The 25,053-nt window shown below is 43.0% G+C and overlaps 1 protein-coding gene across 1 annotated transcript in view; it reads right to left on the bottom strand.

The window, feature by feature from the left end:
• Nucleotides 1-9,765: 9,765 nt before the first annotated feature.
• The window catches only part of ATP10A (ATPase phospholipid transporting 10A (putative)), a 118,370-nt gene continuing 103,082 nt past the window's right edge, over nt 9,766-25,053 (bottom strand). Inside the window, exons 15-21 of the mRNA XM_072849634.1 lie at nt 23,479-23,555; nt 19,528-19,653; nt 14,910-15,110; nt 12,603-12,683; nt 12,408-12,512; nt 11,886-12,073; nt 9,766-11,208 (exon numbers count right to left, since the gene is read on the bottom strand). Coding sequence (XP_072705735.1) covers nt 10,506-11,208; nt 11,886-12,073; nt 12,408-12,512; nt 12,603-12,683; nt 14,910-15,110; nt 19,528-19,653; nt 23,479-23,555 — 1,481 coding nt within the window. The 3' untranslated portion in view covers nt 9,766-10,505. The remainder of the gene's footprint in view (nt 11,209-11,885; nt 12,074-12,407; nt 12,513-12,602; nt 12,684-14,909; nt 15,111-19,527; nt 19,654-23,478; nt 23,556-25,053) is intronic.

Here is a 25,053-nt window from a genome sequence, read left to right as displayed (position 1 = left end):
ATAATTGAAAATATTCCAGATTTTTGTTCACACTTTCTTTTTCAGTTTTGTAACAAGCAAAATGTGGTTCTCCCACTTGGAGACCATTGAAGCTGAGCTTTCATCTCAAGGCACCTTGTTACATGTTTACAATCTCCTCCTTGTTTTCACAGTGTGCCCTGGCAGCCAAGAGGGCAAACCACATCCTGGGGTGCATCAAACACAGTATAACCAGCCAGTGGTGGTTATCCTACTGCCTTCGGCACTGGTGCGGCCTCACCTTGAGTACTGTGTGCAGTTCTGGGCCCCACAATTCATGAAGAATGTTCAGGTCCTGGAATGCATCCAGAGGAGGGCAACAAAGCTGGTGAAAGGGCTGGAAGGCATGTCCTATGAGGAGCTGCTGAGGCCTTTGGGTTTGTCTAGTTTGAAGAAGAGGAGGCTGAGGGGCGACCTCATTGCTCTCTACAGCTTCCTGAGGAGGGGAAGTGGAGAGGGAGGTGCTGATCTCTTCTCCCTGGGATCCAGTGACAGGACATGTGGGAACGGTTCAAAGCTGCGTCAGGGCAGGTTTAGACCTGGCATTAGGAAGCATTTCTTTACCAAGAGGGTGGTCAAACCCTGGAACAGGCTTCCTAGAGAGGTGGTCGATGCCCCAAGCCTGTCAGTGTTTAAGAGGCATTTGGACAATGCCCTTAATAACATGGTTTAACTTGGTCAGCCCTGAACTGGTCAGGCAGTTGGACTAGGTGATCGTTGTAGGTCCCTTCCAACTGAAATAGTCTGTTCTATTCTATTCTATTCTATTCTATTCTATTCTATTCTATTCTATTCTATTCTATTCTATCCTATCCTATTCTATTCTAAATAAATGACATAGTTTTTGCTTTTAGTTAACTTCTTTTTTCCCCTGTGCAGAAGCACTTTCTGTTTGTAGCCAGCCTTGATAACAAGTGCCTGAAAACGAAGGCCAGCGCCGGTGAGTGGAGGCAATTCCAAGCATTGGCTGTGTTCCCAGCCCTGCTCATGCCGGAGCGATTGCTCCACGGCCCCATGCACCCTGTGGCCACTGCTGTACAAAATACTGAAGCGTGTGTATGAAGACATACAGATGTCGGTGCACGGCCAAGCGGTTACAAAGACAAACGCAGCTCCGATGCTGACATCCAGCATCCCCAGGCTGCCAGTGGGATGGAGGCTGGTGAAAGGCATTTAAAGTATTTTCTTTTTTTCCCCCTTATTTTCTTCTTTCCTATCCCATTTCCTGCACCCCCTCAGCTGTTTCTCTGGGTCAGTCACGGGGCAATAGACAGGTAAGGGCTTGCAGAGTTAAAGTGCAATGGGCTTCTTTAAGCTGGGGCAATAGAGGGATATGACAGCTTTGTTGGACTTCAAGTAGTCGATTAAAAAAAAAAAGTCCACACTGTGGTAATACAGCCACTTAAATTTCTCCTTGGTTTTTTCCCTGCTCCCAACAAAGAACAGAAAATGTAAATTGCTTCTCTCTTCAGACAACACTAAATTACCTCTAAGAAGTGTTCAAGAGCCTATTATTTAAACCTGAAGAAGTCTGCATGCTTCCTTCTGCTTGCTTTGAAAAATAAAAGTTTTCTCCTCTTCAAAAACCAGTCGGTGGGCTCCGATGGCTCACCAGAGCAGAGCAGAGCTGCCCCTGGCCTTGCCCGGCCGCAGGCAGTGACCTCTGGGCTGCGCTGGAGGTGCCGACTGCGGACCCGTCCTTGCTGCGGGGCAGAGGGCGATGAGCTGAATAGCTGTCCCCAGCACAGAGCTGCCGGGCAGGGGAAACCCCGCACTCAGAGAGCAGTGGTGGAGGAGGGAAGGGGACAGGCTGAATTTTAATTTTTTTTAAGCAGCATTTTTCTCCACCCCGTGGTGCCAGGGGATGGAGAATACCGGTGGTGCACCTATGCCTGTAAAATTATTTCTGAGGTAAAGCACCTCCTGGCGCACACAGCCCTAGGGGGACTGCTGTCCCAGAGCTGTGCCTTGTCAGCCGTCCCCCCACTTACTTACAAAAATGTGATGTTTTGTATTTTATTTTTATAATGGACCTCTGGGACAAAGAACGAACGCTGGCTGCAGTATGTGAGAGGAAACTGTGGTAGGGCTACGCAGAGAAGTGAAATTGGCTGGAGCAAGATCCCAGTGAATGGTTACATCAGAGTGAGTGGGGACCAGGGGCTGGGGGGCACAGGAGGGTCCGTGGGCGCTTGTATGGACATGCGCACGGAAATGCGTTTCCTCCACTTGCACTGCCGCCCCGGGAGGGGGATGCACAGGGGCTGGAGGTGCCCCATGCCATGGGGTAGGTGCAGATTTGCCAGAGGCTGGGAGAGGGCTGGGACCTCTCCACGCCCCTTTTCCATGGGGCAGAGGTGTCCACTGAAACCTCGTAGTATTCGATGTGTCCCCAAAACCTCGTGGTAGGAAACGCTGCTTGACTTCAGGTGAGCAGGAGCCATCCAGCAAGGCGGTCGCTAGTGAGCCGCAACGGCAGCCAAATGAATGCAATAAAACCACACAGGGTATTGCTTCAGAAAAGCTGGGGTCTCTCTTTCTCTCTTTAGCACTGAATTATCCAAGAGCCCAGCCGGGCTCTTATCCAGACGCTACCTTGCGCTGACGCTACCTTGCGCTGTGGGCCTTGGGCTGCCGCTTAAAGCAACATTCAATGGGCAGAAAATGCTGCTGCCTGGATTTGATGGTTGCACACACCACCAGTATGATCAGATATAAATGAATTAATTCACTTTTAAGCTTTAAAATTCAGACAACTTTAGATGAACTGCAGCTCTCAGTACCTTCTTTCAGCTATAAGGGTTTTATTGAGTTCTTGGAGGTTTAGCAAAACAAACCAGCTACGAAGTAAATTGTGTCTGCAAAATGACAGGGATCTTACAAACTGCGAACACCCAGCCCACTTGGGATAAAATTGGTTCCTGCAGCTCTAACAGTACACACAGCTGATTGAAAGAGTTTGTTGGAAATACGGGTTTTTAGTAAATATAACCCCCGCATTTTCATCAGCAATTTGATTAAAAAAAGAAGAGCTTTGCATTTTCAGTTTTTTACGGTGAAAAGCTCAATATCCCCCCTTCTCGCTCCTGAGTTTTGGAGCATCTGCATGTAAAGAATAGGACAAGAGCAGTGTCAGCTGTCGCTGGACCCCTTCAGCGGGCAGTTGTGCAGGACGCGAAGGACGTATCCGCCCAGACGCTACCTAAACCAGAGGCGTCTCTGCTTTTTCCATTAACAAAGGGCCCTGGAGGCCACACTCATCTTTTGTTTCCAGGCATGTAAATGGTGAGCAATATCTCTGTCGTGGTTTGGGTTTCTGAAGGTCCAAGTGGCTCTCTGTGGCCTCCACATTTTGGGGAGGAAAGCGGGGAAGGGCGGAAAGGCAGGAACTGCATCCAACCGCAGGGATGGTTTGCTGCCTCATGCAGGTAAAATAGGTCATCTGGGAATAAGCTGGAGACTTTAAGACCTACAGCTTTTGGAAAATGGGATGAACAAGCACAAGCAATATACCACTGGGAATTTCAGGCCAGGAACTCCTAAGATTAGCTACAGCAGTGCAGTGTTGGGTTTTAGCACCCAAAGGGCTGCGGGGCCGCAGTGAGAGGCCCCCTGCTCCCGTTCCGAGTCAACACCGCGTCTGGAAACCCACAGCCTGCCCTGGCTTGGGGCAACTGCCCAGATAATAAACAGGAGTTAAAGTCCCGGGACATCTCCCTGCAGAGGGAAGCAGGCACTCCACCTGGTCTGAGCAGCTTTTATTTGCCTGGTGCCAGTTCTCCACTGACACCTTTTCCAGTCTCTCAAAAGGCTCTTTCAAGCGTTTTGTCTTTGCTAAGAGACTATTTCCATGTATGTGCTATACGTGCTGCAGCAACACCAATGACCACGCTAAATGTTGAAGTCTTTAATCCCCTTTTAACAAGGTTCTTGTTTAGTCACAATTCTCACGAGGCTACATCACAGGCAGGCATTATGCAAGACAAGCTGATGAAACAGGACTTTGAGGGCTGACCTACCTAGAGTCCTTCCAGCAGCAGAGCTGGCTGCAAGACCTGGCTGTCTTTGCCCGCCCTGGCTAGGATGTGCTAAACCTCCTCTTGGAAGGATTTATGTAGTGCTGCACTTCATGTGTCAAGGGAGGCATTATTGCAGAGAGCAAACAGCCATACTTAAAACCATGTGGAAGCTGCTGCTCAAAACAGAGATAATTCCTCATGCAGCTATATAGAAGAACCTTCCTTAAAAGTTAGTCCTTTCTTTTAACTGCTCTTTTTCCATCTAAATAAAACACAATTCTCATGGCACAGTTACCATTTTCAACAGTGGCTTCTAATTCTGGATCTTGGGATTTGGGCTGGCCAGCCCCCCAGGAAACCCCAGGAAATTTTGAAGACATAAAGCACCAGAGATGTCTCTGAATGTGTGATGCACTACAGGGTTTCACAGCCCAGGACTGCTGGAAAACACTCGTCTTGATCTGGGTGTCCAGAACTAGAGACATTTGTAAGTCTTTCCGTATTATGAATGTCTTAAGTCAGGGTGAAAGTATTTTGCTGTTGGTTTTTTTTAACTGAAGATACATGGGCTGTGACCATGCAGCATCTCCTTCTTCAGCCTAAGGAGCCTCAGCGAGCGGCACACACCATGACCGCTGGAGCTATTGCTAAAAGTGAAGGCGCCCGTCACTGCCGGCGCAGCAGTCCCAGGCGCGGGTGCTTCAAGGGGCCGCTCCTGACGGCAGCAGAGGACTTCCCATAGCATCTTTGACAGCAGGAAGCACAGTCGTCCCAGAGGCTTTCCGGTGGCCAGGATAACCGTTGGAAAGCATGGGAGAAAAACCAGAGGCATTTATGCAATGGCACAGGAGATTCCCAATGGAGCAGGAAGGATTTCCCCAGCCCGTTATCTGCTGTGTCTCTTCCCGGTCACTAACGCCCTAAAGTTGTCCTGGACATCGCAAATAAATGTGTGGTCTCAGTCTAGTGAGCAGCGGAGGGCTGCTTGCGTCCGGCGTGCATGGGAGGGCACTGGGGCCCCCCTTGTTCTGGTTCCCGCCCTGGTTTTCAACACAGGGAGGATCCCTGGGACTGGTACTGGGACCTGGTCACAGGTACTGGCTAGGGAGCACTCCTGACCAGGGCACAGCCAGCACGTTCCTGTTTGCAAAGCAAACACCAGCCTACTTCCACGTGAGTCAATACAGCTGCATTGCTTGACACCAGCCAGGTGTCCGACCCCGTTATCCGTGCTCAGCTGCAGACAACGAGCCAAATTCACTCTGGTGTAGCTCTAGTGAAGTTTAAGGTCGGTACGAATAAGCCCGCCAGTGGGCGGAGAGGGAGATGTGCAGAACCACTTTGCACCACCAACGCGGTTGGAAACCTCTGAAGGTCCCCTCCTCTCTCTACCTGCCTTGGGACTTCCGATTAGCATCTAGCAGTGCTCTTCCTTCCTGGCTACGCTGCATCTGCATAACCCTCTCTCTAGTGGCTTCTGCAGTCTTTGACACACACCTGCTACTGCTCCATCCAGCGCATGGCCTGTTGTACCAGCATCATTTTTCTGAACTGCCACATGCACTCAGTTACAAAATCCCACTGCTGAATTTAACACTAGACTGAATAATGCCCGAGGCGCTGAGCAGTATGAATCAAGAACTAGCTGCTGCAAAGACTTGAGGCTTTTTTTTTTTTTTAGTTCAGGTTTTGATGCAGATTTTATGATTAGGGCAGGGATTGTCACTCCCAGATGATTCAACCACATGCAGTTCTGATGGAGTTTATTTTAAGCTTAACATCTCCAGGTACTGCGACCACTATTCATGCAAAACCGTTTGAGGTAGCACCTGTCATGGATAAACCTCCCCAAATCCACCATACCTGCTGTATGTGGGTCGGGTGATCAGCCCACGAGATTTGGGATGTATAAGCCTGGAGTGGAGCCAAAGGTGACCATGACACTAGAAATCTGGGCCAAGACGTAACGAAGTGGCACTCGTTAATTAAGTGGGTAGAGCCTGCAGAAGTACTGGGAGCAAGCACAGACTGCGGCCCTAGGCAGAATCGGGTGTGAATAAATGACAAGTCAAGGGTCATTGCAGGGTAGATGGGCAAGTCGTATCATGGAAGCAAGAGCAGTCTCTGGTTGAATAATTTGAAAGGGTCTGAGGAAATTTTACTAGCTAGAGAATGAGCTTTCCCCATCAACGCAGCACTTAAATCCATACAGGGTGCCACTGGATTTGGCCACAGTGAGAAGTCAGCACTGTCATCAGTTTTGCAGTTTATGAAAAGCATAAAAGATCATTGAATGGCCTTCAGGGGGTAGGGCCATGGCTCCACAGCCGACGCAGGAGGATGGCAAACAGGTGCATGACTGTCCGGGCGCATGGAGCAGCGATGTATAGCTGGAAAATCTTGGCAAAAACACCAGAGCGTTGTTTTGTTCCTGTTTTGACGTTTGTATGCTCAGTTCCAGTGCACTGGCATATGTGGGAGATGTAATTTCTGAGATTAGAGTGCTAACCTGATAGAAGAGTTCTGGTTGTTTCTCAAAGACCTTTACACATCCAAAAGAAATTTATAAAATGGATAAATCACCAGGAAGTTAGTTCACATAAATGAGAGTAAGAAATATGGAATGCTGTGATGCTTAATTCACAGCTCTCTTCTTCTCAGTCATTAATTTCAGCCAGACTGCGTCAGCCAGCAACGTCGAGCAGATGTAGAAGTGTTTGCAGAGTTCAGTGCAAATATTTGAAAGAGTGTAGAGGGGCTGTTGCTGGTTATAGACTGAAACCGGGCATTGTTTTAATTGCCTCGCAGAATCTTTTAATAAACAGTTGCATGCTTTTTGAGGATTGGCCTCATGAATTTAAACCTTTGTTTTGTCTGATATAACAACTGCTCAACTGCACCGACAGGAATAACTTTAGAAGTTTATTTCTGTTTTATTAAAATCAATGTATACAGCTTCAAAAAGCCATTAGTATTTGTTTAGTTAAAATGTTTCACATATTAATAGAAGCTTCAAAATGTTGACAAGCCCTAAAGTCCAGCAAGTAACGTGCTTTGATGTGTTTGTCTTCTGGCAGCTGAAGAGAGAACTTCTGATATAAAATGAAAAGAATTAGCTTGGTTAATATTTTCTTTCCAAATGTGAAATCTGTTTGGGTTTTTTTTCTCCAAACTCTGCTTTAAATTAAATTTTATTTATATTATTTTACAATTTATTTCCCAAAAGAAAATGGAGGCCTGTTGCTTACTGACATCCTACTGACCTGGTTCTGTGCCCCTAGGTATCTCACTGTGTAGTCTGGCACATGGAGGCCTCAGTGTGGCACATCCTCCTATCCGTCTGTGAGCACACAGGCAATCCTGCTGAGGTCACTGCACCATTAAGGCCAGCAGGATTATTTGGTTTATTTAAGATTAAACTCATAGATGTTTGCAGGACTGCTGCCATAATAAGATATTTTATCTTTTAGTATGAAAGGAGCATTTACACTTTATGCATTTCAAAATATAAGGATTTTTTTTTTTCAACAAAATACAGCAGTTATTGAGACCTGATTCCCAGCTGGGGTAAGTCAGCTTGCAGAAATTGAAGGGGCTACGATGGTTGTAGCAGCTGAGGATCTAGATCTACAGTTTCCCTAAATATATGACACAGATGTACTATCAGACTCACAGTGGCAATTTAACACAACTATCTGGCAGCACATGAGCATCTCTCAGTCCCAAAGGAACCCTTTTATTCCTTACCCACAAAAATAGTTTTTGAAACACCAAAAGCACAACAACTAAACCAAATCTTGTATCACAAAAGCATGTCTAGTGAGGAATTTAGGGTTTTTTTTAATGAGAATATAATCAAATACAGCTCTGAGACAAAGCCCAATGATGTTCCAGCCCTTTCTGAGGCAAGTCCCATGACGGCCCGTGGGACACCAAATGTGCTGTGGAAAGATGCAGAGGGGTCCATAAGCTTGAGAGACCCTCACCTACCTGCTGGGGCTGCTGCAGTAACCGAGGGAGGGCACACACATGTGACATCCATGGCAAGCTCCTGCTACGACCCCACGACACTCTTAGACTGAATTTAATGTCTTGCAAACCTATGAACCCTGCCTACCTGGTATCTGATACTGTGTCCTTCTGTGAGATCCTGTTTTACCAGCAGAGGAACATTTCTAACCAGATGGCACTATTTACACGTTTCAAAGTGTCATTTGATTCCCTCTCTGACATTAAAAGACACTGCAGCTCCACACAGGTGAGTTATTTACAATGGCAATCTCTGCACTGTTTGTGTTAAGTACAGCCAGCTAACCTTGCAAAAAATTACCTGCAAAGTCATCCCAACAGTTACTATCAAGACCGAGGAGCCTGGTAGAGCAAGTAGAGATGTCTAAACTTGGAATTGTCTCACCCAACTACAGACACTTGCAAAGGAGGTTTCTCCACCTCAGCAGGGTCCCGCAGGCTCCCCTTCCAGAGAGCAGAGAGAAGCAAGCGCTCTGAGGGTGTGGGACTCTGCCCCGCTTTAGCGGCGTGCGTCAGGACACACACCCCAGCACCTCCCGGCTGGCGTTGGCACCGGCAGTGCAGATGCCCACCTACCTTCACAGAAACCAAGTGTCCGCTCTTACTGCCCCATTTCCACTGTAATAATGTAAAGCAGAGAAAGGTCATAACATTTTCAGCCAGTAACAAAGAAGTCAATAGGTGTGCCTTCCTCTGCTAAAATCTACATACATAAATCCATGTTCCCCGTTAACTAGAGGCTAAAAAGAAGTTGTTGTGCTTCAGGTCCTTTTTTTTTTAATCAATTGCACGCTTAAAGCTGTTCACAGGAGACTGAAAATCCTGTGAGTCCCTTAGCGTCTTTGCCCTGTCCTTAGTCAATTCTAATCCAAAAATGTAGCTTAGCTACATGTGGATGTGTCATGCTTCATGAGGGTAACGTATTTACAGGCTGACAGCTCTTATTGAGATTGCTTGCATCTCTTCCTTTCATTGGCATTTTACAGTTTCATAGTAACAATTCTGCCTTTGGGAAAAAGGCCAGTGTATAAATCTTTGGAAAAAAAGATCCCGAGTGGATTAGCAAGTGACACATGGTAGGCACTGTGGCTTAACATGTTGAGGCAATCCATGCGGGAGCCAGGTCACCTGGCACAGAGCACGGCACGAACAAGTTCTGGCCTTACACAACTGATGGCAAGCAAGGCAAAGGACGTCTGAAAACCTGTGATGAGGAAACGAATAAGCGCAGCAGCTAGTTCATACATGGTCATGGTGACTCGATATGAAAAAAACAAGCAGCCCTGCAAGGCTAACCCCCCATGGGATCCGTCAGGCCAGCACAGCGCAGCCGCACACCCACGTACCCATGGCAGTTTGTGATGTACAAACACGTAAGGGCGGCTCAGGCATAACCTCAGAAGGCAGTGCGGCTCCCTACTTTTGGGACTGGAGCTTGCCTGTCTTAGACCAGGCTCAAGTACCTCTGCATAGCACTGCACCCTCACAGCTGGTCATGCCCCTTCCTGATCACCAAGGACATGATTTAAACTGGCTGAAACAACACCGAAGGTGCCTAACAAAACTCCACCTCCGCTAGCAAGCAGGACTGACTTCTTCAGCAAAGCCAGCCTACTCGTGGTAGTGCTCCAGCACAGAAGATCACAGACCCTCCCAGGTCAAACTCTACAGCGGACACAACGCACCAGCTCTTTGCCACCAAATCATTCCTCAGAAACAAGCAGTAGCTTTTCTTCAGAAGTTGAACAGCCTGATATAAGGCCATGACCGGCCAAATGCTAGCTGCTCCAAGTGAAGGGCTGAATTACTATTAATGCCAGACTGGGAAGTCACTTTGCAATATGGATGGTCATTTATTTATTGTTTTATCATGACACATAAAATGGTATGGCTGCAATATCAAAATATGGTGTCACTTATAAAATACCAGTATTATTAATGCGGTGGTAAGATAGTTAACGTTTACAGAGAGGTGTATAATAATTCGATAATCTTGCCTAATGGTTTGCTCCAGTGACAAAACACCCTGGCAAGCAGATGATGGGTGGAATACAGTGCCTATTTATTATCATAGTTTTTCCTCCTTGATTACTGAATGGCCTATAATGATATCAATAATTGTTGCTGAATCTAATCCTTTTGAATATGGTAGATAGGTTCTTTGCTTTTGTAGTATGTGTCAGAATAAAAGAGAAGCATCTGAAAAATAAAGAGACAGCATTTCCTTACAAAATGAGATGAAAAAATAAAACAATATAAATGGAACTTTCAAGTCTTTCTTTTTATATTTAAAGCTCTTATTTCAATATACTGTATTTAAACATTCTTAAATAATCATTCTGTACCTTTGATTTTCTGTTTCATCTTTGGAAACAAATAGAGTAATCTCCCTATAAATGTGTGCAAATAGAAAATATATAAATATATTTAAGGCCCATGTCATAAAAAGGTGGTCTCGGAATTGTCACTTTTACAATGATCAGCGGGGGTCCCTTTCATTTTGTCCTGCAAGTTATTTGAGCTCTGTTCTTTTAAGCCTTTGAAGTCCACAGGCAAAGAAGAGCCAAGCACACACATACTGTCCTGTGTTTCATTTTGTAAACTGCTTGATGACACCTGTAAAACAGTCCCAATGCGACTGAACAGCGGAGTTGATGTGATCCACTTCAACAAACTGAACTCTGCTTGGTCGACTGCTGAGCTCCATGGGAACGTTGCTCCCACAGGCAATGACTCCATCTCTGAAGTGCTGTGTCTAACTTTGTGAAATCCCATGGACCTTTCCAGACTACTTGCTGATGAGGGGAGTTTGTTTTCCCCATACAACACCGCACCCTGGGGAGAGGTAGCCACAGTCTGATCTGTTGTATGTTCTGCCTTTGTGTGCTCTTGGAAAAGTGACTCCCTTGTTTGAGATGTTGGCAAAGGTGTGCTTTGGTTATAAGCCTTATAACAATCACTAGCATTTGAGCCAAGGCTTGGTGAGAAGCTGTCTGCAAAGGGTTGTGTCTGACGTATTGTTTCCTTTACATTCAACTTGGTCAGAAGCTGGGTGCGAATCTCTGGGGATAGCTTACTCAGCTGGCGTCCAAGCTGAAGCTGGGTTGGGAATAGTGTTCCCTGAAGGGTTCTGTACAGAAATCTGCAAGAGGAGAATGTGCATGTGAAAAGAACTGAAAGAAAGAAGTACCTAAGACATTATTAAGAGAAAATATCCAAAACAAAAGTACAACATAGAAAAATAGGAGAGTTTTATGTGCCTTTCTTCTGTTTGACACAAGAAAGCTCTGAATGCTGTGCTAATATTTTGATTAATAACAAGCAGTGTAATAAATCTGTGCATTTAGCCAGTGATCCATCTTGTGATTACACACGGTCTTTCATCTTTCCTGATGAGGAATCAAAGGCAATGGGGATCAGTCTGCAGGACAGACCTCCTACATCCGTAAGTAGGCAAGTCCACAACATACTATCAGAATTTCTGTACTGTGCATGTTATGGGAGGATGGGTGGAATCTGGAAGCATCATGGAAAACCTCACAGGGTAGCAAATCTCTGCATGGCCAGGAGGTTCGACCAACAGTACAGTTATCCCAATCCTGTGGTCTATGGCCAGGAGCTGTGGTCTGTTCCTGTGGTCAGGAGCACAGAAAAGGTTAGACAACCTTACTTCATATAATCAGCTGCTGAAAATAATTGACTTGGCTGGTAAGGCAAAAAGAAAGAGGGGGAGTGGAAAAAGAAATGCTTCTCGCCCTCCCAACCATAGGCATAAAGTGCTTTCATATATGAGAAAAGATATGAGAGAAGATACAATACCTGGGCAGCAATGCAACGACTGGTGATATAATGCAAGTGAAATAGAACATAGGGTCTCCCATCAACCTTTCCATAGTCCAGTAGGGATTGGATGGAGGATGGCATACTGGGCAAGATGCATTGTAAATCAGAGCCACAAAGAAGAATAAAAGGATACTGAAGATGCAAGATGACCAGTGGAGAAAAGTCTAGAACAAAAAACCAACAAAAGAATAATGATTCTTTATATTCTGAGAAATTTGCTGTGATTCTGAATTAATAGTTCTTAATTTCTGGAGCCAAATCCATGCACAGCAAAGAGTTTAGAGCCTTGTATTTTCAAAAATTCTTATTATAGATACAACACTAGAAAGCTGTTCGCACATCACAGTTTAAAACCTTTTTCATGTTTGCTTAAAATGCTTGCTAAAAATAGAATGTGCTGAGGAGATGAAACGACCATCTTCTGTTTTTGAAGAATGGCACTAAGAAAAAAGTTACGTATATGCCAGCAATTTTCTATGTAGGCTGCGGGTACCTTACCCAAGTTTTGGTTTCTATAGCCAAATGCAGTATGATGGTGAAAAGAGCTATTGTGGTGATGGGAGTTCCCCAGGAGAAGATATCCACCTCCGAATCATAGTAAGTCTGTAAAGAAGAAGACAGAATTTAGCCCAAGCTGTGTTGCCAGTTCTCCTCAAAATGCTTGAAATAGAATGGCTTACACCAAACACTTACGAAATAGGGGATGAAGAAGCAAACCAGGCTTTGATACATAGCATCAATCATGTTCATCCAAAACATGTGTGGTTGGTACTCCTGTGGCACAAAAAAAGTTAAGAAAATCAGGGCCTAATGAAAATGCTGTTTGCTGGGATAGGTATTTTGAAGGGGATATTCCAATGGGCACTTTTAAGGGCTTGTGCAAATAGTTTCACAACTTTGCCAATCAGTTAGATATTCTTGGGGATGAAGTATGAAGAGACAACCTGCAAGTCACTCTGTTTTGGGAAGACACTCTTCTGCTTCCCCCCCCTCTCCCCCCCCCGTCAGAAGGGTGTAATTTGAATCTGACATTCAGGCCGACAAACATTTATGAAGGTACCCAACTTTATGCACTACAGTTAGACCACTGATTTCAGGAGGAGCTCTCTAAGGTGTAAGCACATGAGTAAATGCACTTTACATCATGTACATATAAGCACAGAGTATTTATTCACAAGAGAGAAATGAGAAGATACACACATAGTTAGAAAAGAAGATCCACAACAATGATCTTTAGCAAGCAATGCAGCAATGTATGCTACGTTATAAATACATAAATAAACATATCTATAACACACACTTATATCTGTGTGTCTGGGCACAAAATTGCTTGCTAAGAAACAATATTAAACTAACATTGTGATTTAAAGAAATATACAATTGCAGGGGTGTGAATGGTCATATAAAAGACCTGGATATAAGGAAAAATAGTCTGTAAATGACAAAATATTTATTTTTTAAATTTTGGGATATAGGCTACGTCTGCAACCACTAGGCTCATCAGGGCTCTTTACCTCTACGGAGAAAATAATTACAGCCTAAAAATGAGAATTGAGAGATGCTTAGAAACAGTTCTGGTGTTCTTTGGCCTACTGAAATAACATGCAGTTAAGCACTGGAACAGGTTGCTCAGAGGAACTGTGGAATCTCCATTCTTGGAGACATTCAAAACTGGCCTAGATAAAGAGCCGAGCAACCTTATCTAGCTTTGAAGCTGTTTTGAGCAGGGGGCTGGATCAGATGGACTCCAGAGGTCCCTTCCAACCTAAATTATTCTATAATACTATAGGCTTTGAATTGGTGATAACTTTTTGAAAGAGATCCTACCTGAAGCAGGATTTTTGGCAAGTTTTAAAAATGCCTTTTTAGGTAACTATTCAGAGAAAATGCTCACTAGATTTCAAACAAACTTAGAATGGTCCTTGGGCTTGCCAATGAGAAATATTTGCATTGTGAACGTGGGAGACTTCTCTCCTCAGTTTGCCAGCTGAAGACAGGCAGACAACTTCCCGACAAGCTTTAGCCATTACCAGAATTCTATCACCTTAAAAATGTGCAAGAAAGGAAGGTATTAATGTTACAGATCTTTAAAGTGCAATGCACTGGAACGGAAGAAATGTAGAAAATGGAAAACAACAGCTGGGTGAAAAAGAGAGAATTTGGACTAAAGCACTAGAACTAAGTTATGCTAAAATTCTCCTTTCATCTTTCCAGGATGGTGTCTAGCAATGTCACTGGATGTGTAGGGTACCAAATGCAGGTGTACCGTTAGAGGCAAAAGACACTCACTGTCTCCATTCCGAGGGCACAATGTCAGATCCTTTTAAGAAAGGCTTTTGCCTTGGAAGCAATGTCTCAATATGGATAGTTTTGCCAAGCAGAAAGATTTTCCCACAGTACACTGTAGCTGTAATTACCAGAAAGGGCTTGGCTCGAATCCCTCCTGCAATTCCTTCTATTTTCATTGTACAATTCAAGCAGATGGGGACAAGGTGTTTTCAACAGACATTTCAGCTGAATCTGTCATCTGCTGGTGACTACTTCTCTCAGAGTCTAAGTTTATTGACCTCCGTGCTTACCCCTAAAGACATCTTTCTCTTCTGACTGTTTGTAAAGGGCTGGGGCCTGAAGTTTTGGTTAAGTACTGTGAGGTTATTCTGTGAAAGTCTGCACCTGTCTACAAGGTGTAATCTGCTTTACTTTTGTGGTTATTTGTGAGCCTGGACCATGAGGGAGGTGTTCAGCTTAGGCTGACTTAAAGCATCCAGCTTCTCTCCTGTTACATATTTCAAAATATAGCTGGGGGTTTTTTTGTGTTGTTTGTTTTAAATGGACTTTTGGCATTTAGATACTTTGAGTCAGATGAGAAATATCACAAAATAATAATAGTGACTTCTCAGACTGTTTTTATCAGTCATTCATCCTTTGGGAGCCGGGTTCGTTTTCAGCTGAAACCAAAGACATCCAGGAAAAAAATTACAAAAAGCAAGAACTTTTTACCTCCATATTCTGGCCGCTTTTATAAAGCTGAGGTACAGCAATTAACAGTTCAGCTGGCACGTCCTTATCCAGCACACCAGTAATCAGTTGTGGAAGAGAAGAGAAGAGTAAATTAAAGAAGATGAGATACCACTGATCAACCATTGATGAGCCAGAGAACCCGCAGTAGAACTGGTACCAGAAGAGAAGGGCCACAAACATCTGAAACAGAATGAGAAATGCTGTAAATATGACAAGATAAGCAGGATCATCATCCCGTTGTGTTCTCAAAGCATTCTGATTCCAGTTCTGCAGGGACTTATCTATGAATGCTAAACACGTGAGCTATCCTTCTAAAGATACCTAGTCTTTAACTTGCTGTTCCTGATGCCCGGACCACTTAGCTAAGCTACAAACATCTGGCACACCTGCAAGTCTTTGTGCTGCTGGAACCTCAGATCTTAGGTGTCAGGGATCACGTCATACAAAATTAACTTTCAGTTCAAGTGACACTCTGAGGTGCAATTTAACTAACTGTAAAAAGCTCTCCCAACCATCACTGACGTCTAGGTATATGAGTACTGATCTGATAGCATTTACATTACTATTGTAAGAATAAGCATTTCCATAATAACATCCTCTGCTGGCTTGAGATGTTTTGTCCCAGATGTTTGTTTCTGGTCTACAATAGGTAAATGCAGAGCTTTTTTGCAAGACCAACGTGAGACTAGCAGCAGCAAGGGAGGTGAAACTGTCTAGCAAAGTTGTCTTACGTATTCTATCTCTGTGCTTTGAAATTCAGCAAATTAGTAGTGCTGCAAAGATTCCTCAGTCTCCCTTACTCTTCAGCTGTAGAAAGAAATCAGTTGCATACACAGCTGCAGTAGGATTGTTCATGTAGTTGGGTTGGAATCACCCAAAAAAGGACAAACCACACAACTCATTTCTTCTACGATCTCTGCAGCATGGAGAATCCAGTGGTTTTTACGGCTTAGGAGAGGTGCTGATCTCACCTGTGAGGGGGATGTGAGGCCCAGAAAAAGATGGGCAGCTTCCTAGGGAAGGAGATAAATTCCCAGGCTTGGTTCTCCTAAAACTGCAATTTTTATTATTCATTGTAAAGTGATTAACACTAAACGGAAGGCAACGAGAAAAACCTTGGCAACTGTCCCTCGAGGGTTCTCCCCATTTTAACCATGAAGAAGGGAAACGACATGACCTCTCCTTTCATTTCCTCTTCTTTTTGTATTCTGTTCTCAAAAGCTTTCAGCCAGTTGGAGTATGTTAACCCTTCATCATTTTTAGCTATACAGAGGAAAATATAGATCTGTTCGATCTGTACGCCAAAATGTGGTTGAAGGAGAACCATAGGAGAAAAAAAAAAGCTATGGTCTGCTTAGTCAGTGAAAACTGCTATAAGGAGAGTAAGCCTATCTTGTGAAGGGGAATTGCCACAGAATAAGAGGGTCAGTCCTGCTGTACGTAAATGTGTATATACGTATGTATATATAGATATACTGTATATATATGTTCAGGCAATGTTTGCATGCTACATTGAAGTGGCTTGTATATCAGCAGGAACATATGTCTCACCGTTTGCGAGCGAGCCCACACTACAAACTAACCTATTAAAAGTTAAATGGTAATATTTGTTTAGGAATCATGTCTAGAAATGTGAATGTAAATGTGAATTCCTGTAAATTTACAGGAAATGTGAATTCCTGTAAATACATTTCAGGAAAAGCATCTTCCTCTGGACAAAAGAAGACTGAGCTCACCCTCTTCAATACAGTTGGCTGGGAGATGGCAATTTCATTTAAAAATTGAACAGATTTTGAAATTTATTTCCTTTCCACACCCAAAACCCAACAAAACTTCCTGAGTCTTTTCTCAAAATGGAATTGCAATAAATACGTGAGTTTAGATACTTTTCTCTCACTCATTTGAAATAAACAAAATCCAGCTAATCCTGGACCTAAGAAATTTTCCCCTCTAGAGCCTTGCTAAAATTAACCTGTCTTGGAAACAGTTTGGCTCTGACAAAAATGGGTAGTTTGATGAAAATACAGTCAGCTGAAAATTTTCCCACCATCTCTAGTATGGGTCTCAGCAGTGCTGTCAAAGCAAGCTGTACAAATAAATGACATTTCAGTAACTAAGCTTAAATCAGATTTTTTCCCCCTGAAATTTTGTTTTGGATTAAACAAGTATTTAATTTAATTTCAAATATAATGTTCCCTCTTGCTTCTGTGCATTACCCCCCTGAAAAAGTCAAAACAAATTTACATAAAAATTGAATTAGATTTTAAATAAAAAAGGTTTCCTTTTTTTTCCCCTACATGAGACTGTTTTACGAATGTGGCTCCAGACAGAATTTCTCAGTGAATGAAGTATATGCCAAAAAATGTCCAGTGCTTGTCTTGCAGAGACAATGTATAAAGGGGAAGAAGCAGTGCATGCTTGTGCAGGTAGAATTTTGTTTACATGAAATCCCTTTTCATCAAGCTCAGATATTTCCAGCCATGCTATGTTTTAGTTTATATTTTACTTGTATTTTTATTATCTCCACCAAGCCAAACATCTTCTTGGATAAGTCATCTGAGTTTCCAAATGGCTTTTGCAGCAATTTGGAGTTTAAACTTTGAGTTAGATAGGGTCTAGTGGAGAATGGAAAATTTCATAATATGAGCAAATGGGGAAGAAAACATTTGAGGAAACAGAAAACTTGCAGAACATTTGCAGTGTAGCTATCCTGACTCTCTGCAGAGAATCATCCAGAATAGTCTCCTTGCAAAAGGATCAGGTGCTCACATCTTTCATTTTTGAATATTCTTTCCTTAAGGGCAGGCACTGTCTCAGACATATTCATGTCTATATGCTGGATACCTCACTACTGTTTTAGAGTCAGTAGCAACAAGTATTGCTCAGAAAGCTCTCAAGGCTGCCAAAGCAGAGCCAACACAAAGAGGTTTCTTCAGTTATATTCTAGCCTTGAGGCAGCAGCTTCTGAAAATGTCTTACTAAAAATGGCATGAGAAATAATACTCGTAATCAAGGAGAGTTGAACCAAAGGAAATGGAAGATTTTACAAGAGCTGAACAAAAATGTAGATGTATAAACAAGATCTCTGGCTGCTGATTGCTGGAATGTCTTATGTGTATTACTTCTTTTTTTTCTATTTTAATGTAAGATAGTTCTGCATACAATTCTTGGAAGTCAGATTCAATACTGTCAAGCCAAAGGGTATCTTGGAAACATACAGCACTGGGGGTGGGAGTACAGATGTTCAGCATCATTCAGGATCAAGCCTTAAAACTCAGGCATTTGAACATCAGCACATATTTCACTGTTGTGCTTCAAAAGGTGGCTCTCCACTCAGTGCAGCATTATTTAAATCTGCTTGCTATTTCAGACTCAGGCAGCAGTTCAGACTGTCCAAGTGCCTTCTTTCTTTTGTGTCTGGAAGGCTGCTTGCATGCAGTTTCTGATCAGACCACAGAAGGTATTTTAACATGCTTGTGTTAACACAAAGACACTTTATTAATTCTTTAGCTCCCTTAGGTATTCCTATGATGTTCAAAATCTTGAGCAAATGATGGTCTTCTCCTGATAAAATACTTACCTTCAGACTGAGATCAGATGGGGATTAGTCATGCCAAGAGGAATTTGCATTAAAAAATGGCCACTGATTAAAAAAATTGAGGATTAGATTAAATTTGGAAAACAACTTTTACAGAATTGAGAGCTACTTTTTTCTGATATTGAGGATAAAATCCAGTCTCCCGTTCACAGTTTACACATTGTTCTCTGGAGCAGAGGTCTGTGAGCTCTGTCTCTCTTTTTCCTGCTTCTTCATATCCCTTGCTCCCAAGGTGATTTGTAGGTGTTGCACATGAGCAGATCTGTGTGCCTGTCGGTGACTCCCACCCAGCTGATGGAATTCTTGGTTGTCTTGTTAGGCAGTTTTCAATCAATCATCTTTGTACTCCAAGATCAATGCAAAGGGCCTTCGTTAGGGCCAAGGAGTCGAGCTGCTACTGGCTCAGTGCCCCGTACTGGACTAACTCCCGTTTCATACACCAGGGAGGAAACGTAGACCTGTAGTCTGTTCTTTACCACGGTGTGCTTCCTTTCTAATGAACTCTTTTGGTTAGTTGGGGGTAAGACAAATCAAGAAAAAACCTTCCCGATCTCTGCGTCTGAGACACAGTGAGGACTCAAATTATCTCAGGTCACCAGGGAATACGTACAGTGATTCATAAGCAATGACGAGATAGGGTCAGGAAGAGAAAACACACTCAACTGCTACTTTGGACCAATGCTAGATGGCTTTGGCATTAAAGACTCCTGTGTCTGGCCAGCTAAATTCTGCAAAACTGCTCTATAAAGAAACTTTTCTTAAGCAGTGCTTGTTATTTCTGTTACCTAATTTGCACATTCAGCAGCACACTGTAGCTGTTATGGAATGGGTCCTGTATTTCTGCAAATGGCAGCCAGCTGTCTTTCAACTCTGCAAATTTCTTTGCAGCTTATTTATAAACCATTTGAAGGCTGACCTAATGGTCACTTAGCACAAAATAAACCCTGGAAACATGTGGTGGCATAAAGCTGCCAAGTAAGTGCAAGTGTTTGCACTTACTGCATTTTTGTAGAAGAAATACAGCACCATGTTGGCGAGTCGGGAATAACACCAGTGGCCATGAACAAGCAAGAGCTTCTCCAAATACCGGAACCGGGGGATTGCAAAGTCGCTTGCCATCACCGCCTTTAATGAAAGAAAAGATGGAATCATTATTGTAAACTGTCACTTTCAACACCAACAGTGAATCTAGTCATCTTTTCAACTCATACAGTCAATGGAGATTGTACTGATGAAGAATGAAATCCATTACAGTGCATCTGAAATGCAGCTATTGCTGCATTGATTTGGAATACCCGTGAGCAAACCCGGCAGCTTGGCAGAACACGCAAGGTGACCCGGTCCTTGCCCAAAGGAGATTACAGTCTACATTCCAGATAGTGACAGGCAGCAGCAAAAAGCTAAAGGTGGGAGAATGGCTGGCAATTGCAGTTGCACGAGCATGAGGGCTCAGGGCCCGCGTGTGAACATCTTGGTGGCTGTTAACACCTTTCTCTGTAAAAACTACAGGGTACTTACAGGGCAAAATGAATTTCCAGAGAATAAAATAAGAAAAGCACAATTAAGTGGTTGCATCACAATTACTGGACTTCAAAAGACAAAACAATAAAAATATTCATTTTAATTACATTTGCAATCCTGGCTTATAAAGTTTACTCAGCTGTCCTGAGATACCAGTATTCTGAGGGATTTTTAAAATTGCATGTTTTCTAAAACTGTCTATGAAAAAATCACACTAGATGAGACTCCTCTGGGACTGCGCAGACTGCCAAATCACATTGACAAAATGAATCACCCAGTTTCTCTCTACTTCTGACTAGAATTCAGGGTACTGCACATCTAGATGAGACCTTCTTGTAAATGATGGTGTTATCACAGTTGTTTCATGATTTTCCTTATCCCTAGGATCACACTAAGATTTCATTTAATATTATTTTACATTTCATCTTCTATTTTAGTATCAACTTTCTTCTCACAGTTCAGCAAAAACATGAGGAAAGGTGAAAACCTCCAAAGGAGCAGTGTCTTCCTCACACTGTGCAGGGTATATTTTGGCTGTATTTTTAAATGAGAGACATCTTTCCTTTTAATTTTTCCTAATTCCCTTTCTTGGTAAATCATCAAAAGGGCTCAGTTTTCCCAAGTAAGTGCTTGTAGAAGCTATTAAAATAAACTCTAAAACAGTATGCAAGAGAAGGTGTAATAATGCATTGTAATTTAAGGAGTAGATGTATATAAGCGCTGGGACATTTTTTAATATGTTGACACATCCTGGGATTTCTCAGGTACTGAGATACACTTGTTATAACCTCCCTGCACAGAACAGTCTGATTGGTCTTGCAGACATACAGCTATCTTGCGGTTTGAGGAGAACAGAGCTGTGCTATGTCTGCTTCCTTGTCCTCCACCCCATCTCAGCCTATTCCAATGTTAAAACAAAACTGTTATCTGCTTTTCATTTGTGCTTCTAACATAGTACTTCACAACACATTGTGAGAAGTGTTGGGGTTTTTTTCTTTTTTATTCCATTTTGATTACAGTGAGGAACATAGTGAGGAAGATAGTGTTATCCAATTACATTTGCATGTTTATTTCGTCTCAAAATATCCCCTTGATTTTCACATTTTTATTTTTTCTTCCAGCTTTTTCACAGGAAAAAGTGATTCATGATCCAAATGCTCCCATAGAATGTGGAAAGAAAATAAATCAGAGAATATTGCTGTTTTAGACATCTAAATGCTCAACGCCTTCTGAGTACCTGCATGTGTAAGATTCTGACAGCTGTTTATAGTAAAGAGGCCTGCGTGGTTCCTTAGGACCTTGCAGTAAAGGAAGTAATCTATAAACATTTTCCACTCTGATGAACTTTCATTTAGAAAAAAACAGGTAGTTTAACAGGTTAATGAGCAAATAGGTTTCAGATTTGAATACATGGCAAAAGCCAGGGACATTTGAGGACTGGTTATTGTAAGTGTATGAACTCAACTGAAAGTGGCATAATGGGGAGAGGAGTAAAAAAATGCTATGAGCACTATATGTCTGCATTAGGAAAAAAAGTGATCTGAATTAATGCATAGGTGATAGGAGCTGATAAGTTCATAAGAGATTATAAGACCCAAGGAGTTTGGGGCAGACTTTTTTGAATTGATAGGCTTGGAGGGGACCCCACAAAAACAGTCTCCTCTGGGGTCTCTGGAGCCTGGACTGCCTGCAGAGTGATACTATAGAAGTTATGCAAAGCTCTCGGAGCCTGGTGAAGGCTGTGGAACAACAAATACACTTGGTATCAGCTTAATCCAAGACTTCCTTTTCTCCTACCCTCTCTGGCCATCAAAGTCAGATTCATAGGATCTATGGCTGGGATGCCATATGCACAATGAATATCTTAATATTTTTGTGGTAGCTTCTTCCCAGTCTAATTTACAGCTGCTAACATGTTTGGAGAAGACTTTTTAATGGATTGCAGGCCTGAAATCTGTCTGTTTGAAGAGCGCTGATGGACATCCATTTGCCCTGGAGATTACTTTGACTGAACCCACTGGATGATTACAAGAAGGAGAACAAGTGTAATAGCTCTGCTGGGTCAGGCTGGAGCCCATCTTCCCTAGTAGCCAGCCTCCAATAACAGCCAAGAGAGGATGCCTTTGGAAGACTATATGAATAAATAAGAAAAACATTTACTGACTTTTCTCCAGAATACTGTGCTAGCTTCTGGTGATCTGTCTGTCAGAAAATGCACAAAGTTGACATCCAAGTTCATAGCTCAGTTAAATTTTCGTTTCATAAATTTGTGTGTTGACCCAAATAAATTACAGCATTCATGAAAGCCCATGGAATAAAATTCTACAGCCAACTTGTGCACTGTGTGAAGGAGGACTTTCTTCTCTTTTGAGCAAAACATCCAGCCAGTGTTGCAAAAAATGCAATATGGGTCAGAGAACCACCCACCGGTAACTAAGTTAAGGAGCATGCTCATCTGCTCAGGTCCTCAGGATGGAAACACTTCCCAGCTTCTCTGAAGAGCTCTTTGACATATACTCAGCTACTCTCTTTTCTCATGCAATCAGTCTGCACCCAGCCCAAATACAAGGTAGGTTGTGGAAATGAGGTATCTTCCTCATTCTCTGTGTCTTACTGCCACGTCTGGTGCTAACACTGCAGCTGAACTGCACTAGCAATACAGGAGGCAGAGGTAATAATAGGTAATACAGTAGGTAATACATCCTATACATATACATCCTCTCTTCTGGGGATGGGAGAAGTGCCTCTTATACAGTGGTAAATACAGTAACCACAGGCTGAAAGTCCAAAAGACTACAGGGCAAGTCTCCTTATCTTGCTGTTCCCTGTGTCAGGAAACGGGGAGAAAACCAAGACTTGGAATAGTGTGTAGGGAGCAGTGGTTCTGCAAGGGGCTGCAATTTTCTCTTTCTTCACTGTTCTGCTGTCTGAATAGGCTGAGTGAGCGAGATGTGTAGGTGGCTGGGCTAAGGGTCACCACCACGCCATGCAAATAAGCTGCATCAGCTGGATGGGCTTGTGCAGCTACTCCACAGGGGAAGTATACCCAAGCAATACAGGAGAGAGGAGAATAAAAGCCAGAATAAGGTGAACCTTTATTTCCTAAATAATGTATAGCTGAGCTTTTTTCCTCCTTTAAACCAGTATTTAATAAATGATTTCTTAAAACATATTGCTTAGAGGGATCTGATAAGTTGAATTTTCTGAGAAGGTAGTGTGTTTAAACTCACCACAGATCTGAGAACAAACACAAGCTCAAACTCAAGCTGAAAGCATCCTCACGGCACGCAACTGGCACTCCTGAGCACAACTTGCCACTTCTCCTTTATTTGTGCTGGCTATCCAAAGGCAGCTTGGTCAAGCTGACACATGGGAATTGCCTATTTCACCCTTTTATGGGAGTGCTTTTCAGTGAACGAGCCACATTACCTGCATGCCTTCTTGACCAGAGATCCCCACGCCAACATCTGCCACTTGGATCATGCTGACATCATTAGCACCATCACCTAAAGATGACAAGATACAGTTTTGTTGTCACTAGTAGACGAGGAACAGTTAGCAGCAGCAAAGCAAAGGAAAACCAGTTGTTACTGAGTGTTGGCTGAGTACAGTAAGGGAGATGGGTACTGAACGTTGGGTGAGTATAGTAAGGGAGATGTGGTATAGGAAAGGATCCATCTTTAGAATATAAGGTTCAAAGCTTGGCAAAGCTGCCAAGTCATTCTGATCTTTGTAGACTTTTTTATCATGGAAAAGTAAAAATAAAACAAATCCCTCTCTTTTTAGTAAGACCTAGAATTCAACAATCTGGCTTGAACTGCACATATACTAAAACACTGGAAGGCTGAGAATGAGCTTCCCGATACTTCTGCTTCCTGATTAACTGTCTGCCTGCAATCAGGTATGACTAAGAATGAAATGTGCAAGGAGGCCCAAAGCCAACGAGCACGTCTACACAGTAAAAAATACAATAAAGTTAAAAAGCAGATGAACTCTTGACTTGGGTTGACCAGTCTGAGATCTTTAATACACCCATCACAGGTAGATTTAACTGCAATGGTTGCACAGTCACCATCCCTTGCTCTCCTTCCAATCACGATACCACAAGTGATAGGTGCCATAGAAAGGATACCAGAATGGAACACGTACTTCTTAACCTCTTAAATTTACAGCCAGTCTGCTAGTGGAAAATGAAACTGTATTAGCTGATGACAAGACACATGGTTTTAAACGTCAATGGCTGAGGCGTACATTCACATCGCAGTTCAGTTTCCCTGCTGTTGGCACATATAAGAGTGGTATCTGCTCACCTGACAAAGCTGATGTCTTTGTGACTGTGTGACACAACCCGAAGTTAGGTCATGTTGGTTAAAAGGGAGGATGTATACAGCTAGGTTTTTAAACCAGAGCAGGAGCTTGAGTTCAATTCACAGGCTCAAGGTGCTCAGAAAGAATGAAAACACAAGCTGCCTGGTCTCCACTAGTGTTTTTAAGCATTCTGGATAATTCAAGTTAACCAGCAGACGTTTTTGACAACATATGCAAATAATGATGTCTACAGTCAGTCAGCCAAAGATATAAATTCAGTATGAGGAAGGCGTATTTGAGCTAGATATAATATAGCGAGCATGAGGATTATTATAATCAGCACACATTTGGTGATGTGGATGTTGCAGGAGTCTGGCAATTATTATAGGTACTTAGGGTTTCTCATGGGTAGGTCCAACCCCCATGTGTTGCTGCTATGATTAAGCAAGACAGGTAGCTAGTGTGAAAGTAGCTAGTGTGAAAGCTAGTATGTTTGTGACAACATATGCTGCAATCATATCTTCTAATGCAACACGAGCCTAAACTTGAGATAGGGAAAGCAAAGCTGGTTGACTTTTCTTATGTAAAAATCATGCAAACATGGAAGATGCTGCCAGATTTAAAACAGGGTGACTAACAAAATCTCCCCTTTGCCAACTGAGCGATTAGCTGGGAAGAAGTGTAAGTGCTGGCACA

This window comes from Ciconia boyciana, chromosome 1 (assembly GCF_034638445.1).
Source record: "Ciconia boyciana chromosome 1, ASM3463844v1, whole genome shotgun sequence".
Taxonomy (NCBI): Eukaryota; Metazoa; Chordata; class Aves; order Ciconiiformes; family Ciconiidae; genus Ciconia; species Ciconia boyciana.
Note: the sequence above shows the minus strand (reverse complement) of the source record. Positions and strands in the feature narration are given on the sequence as shown.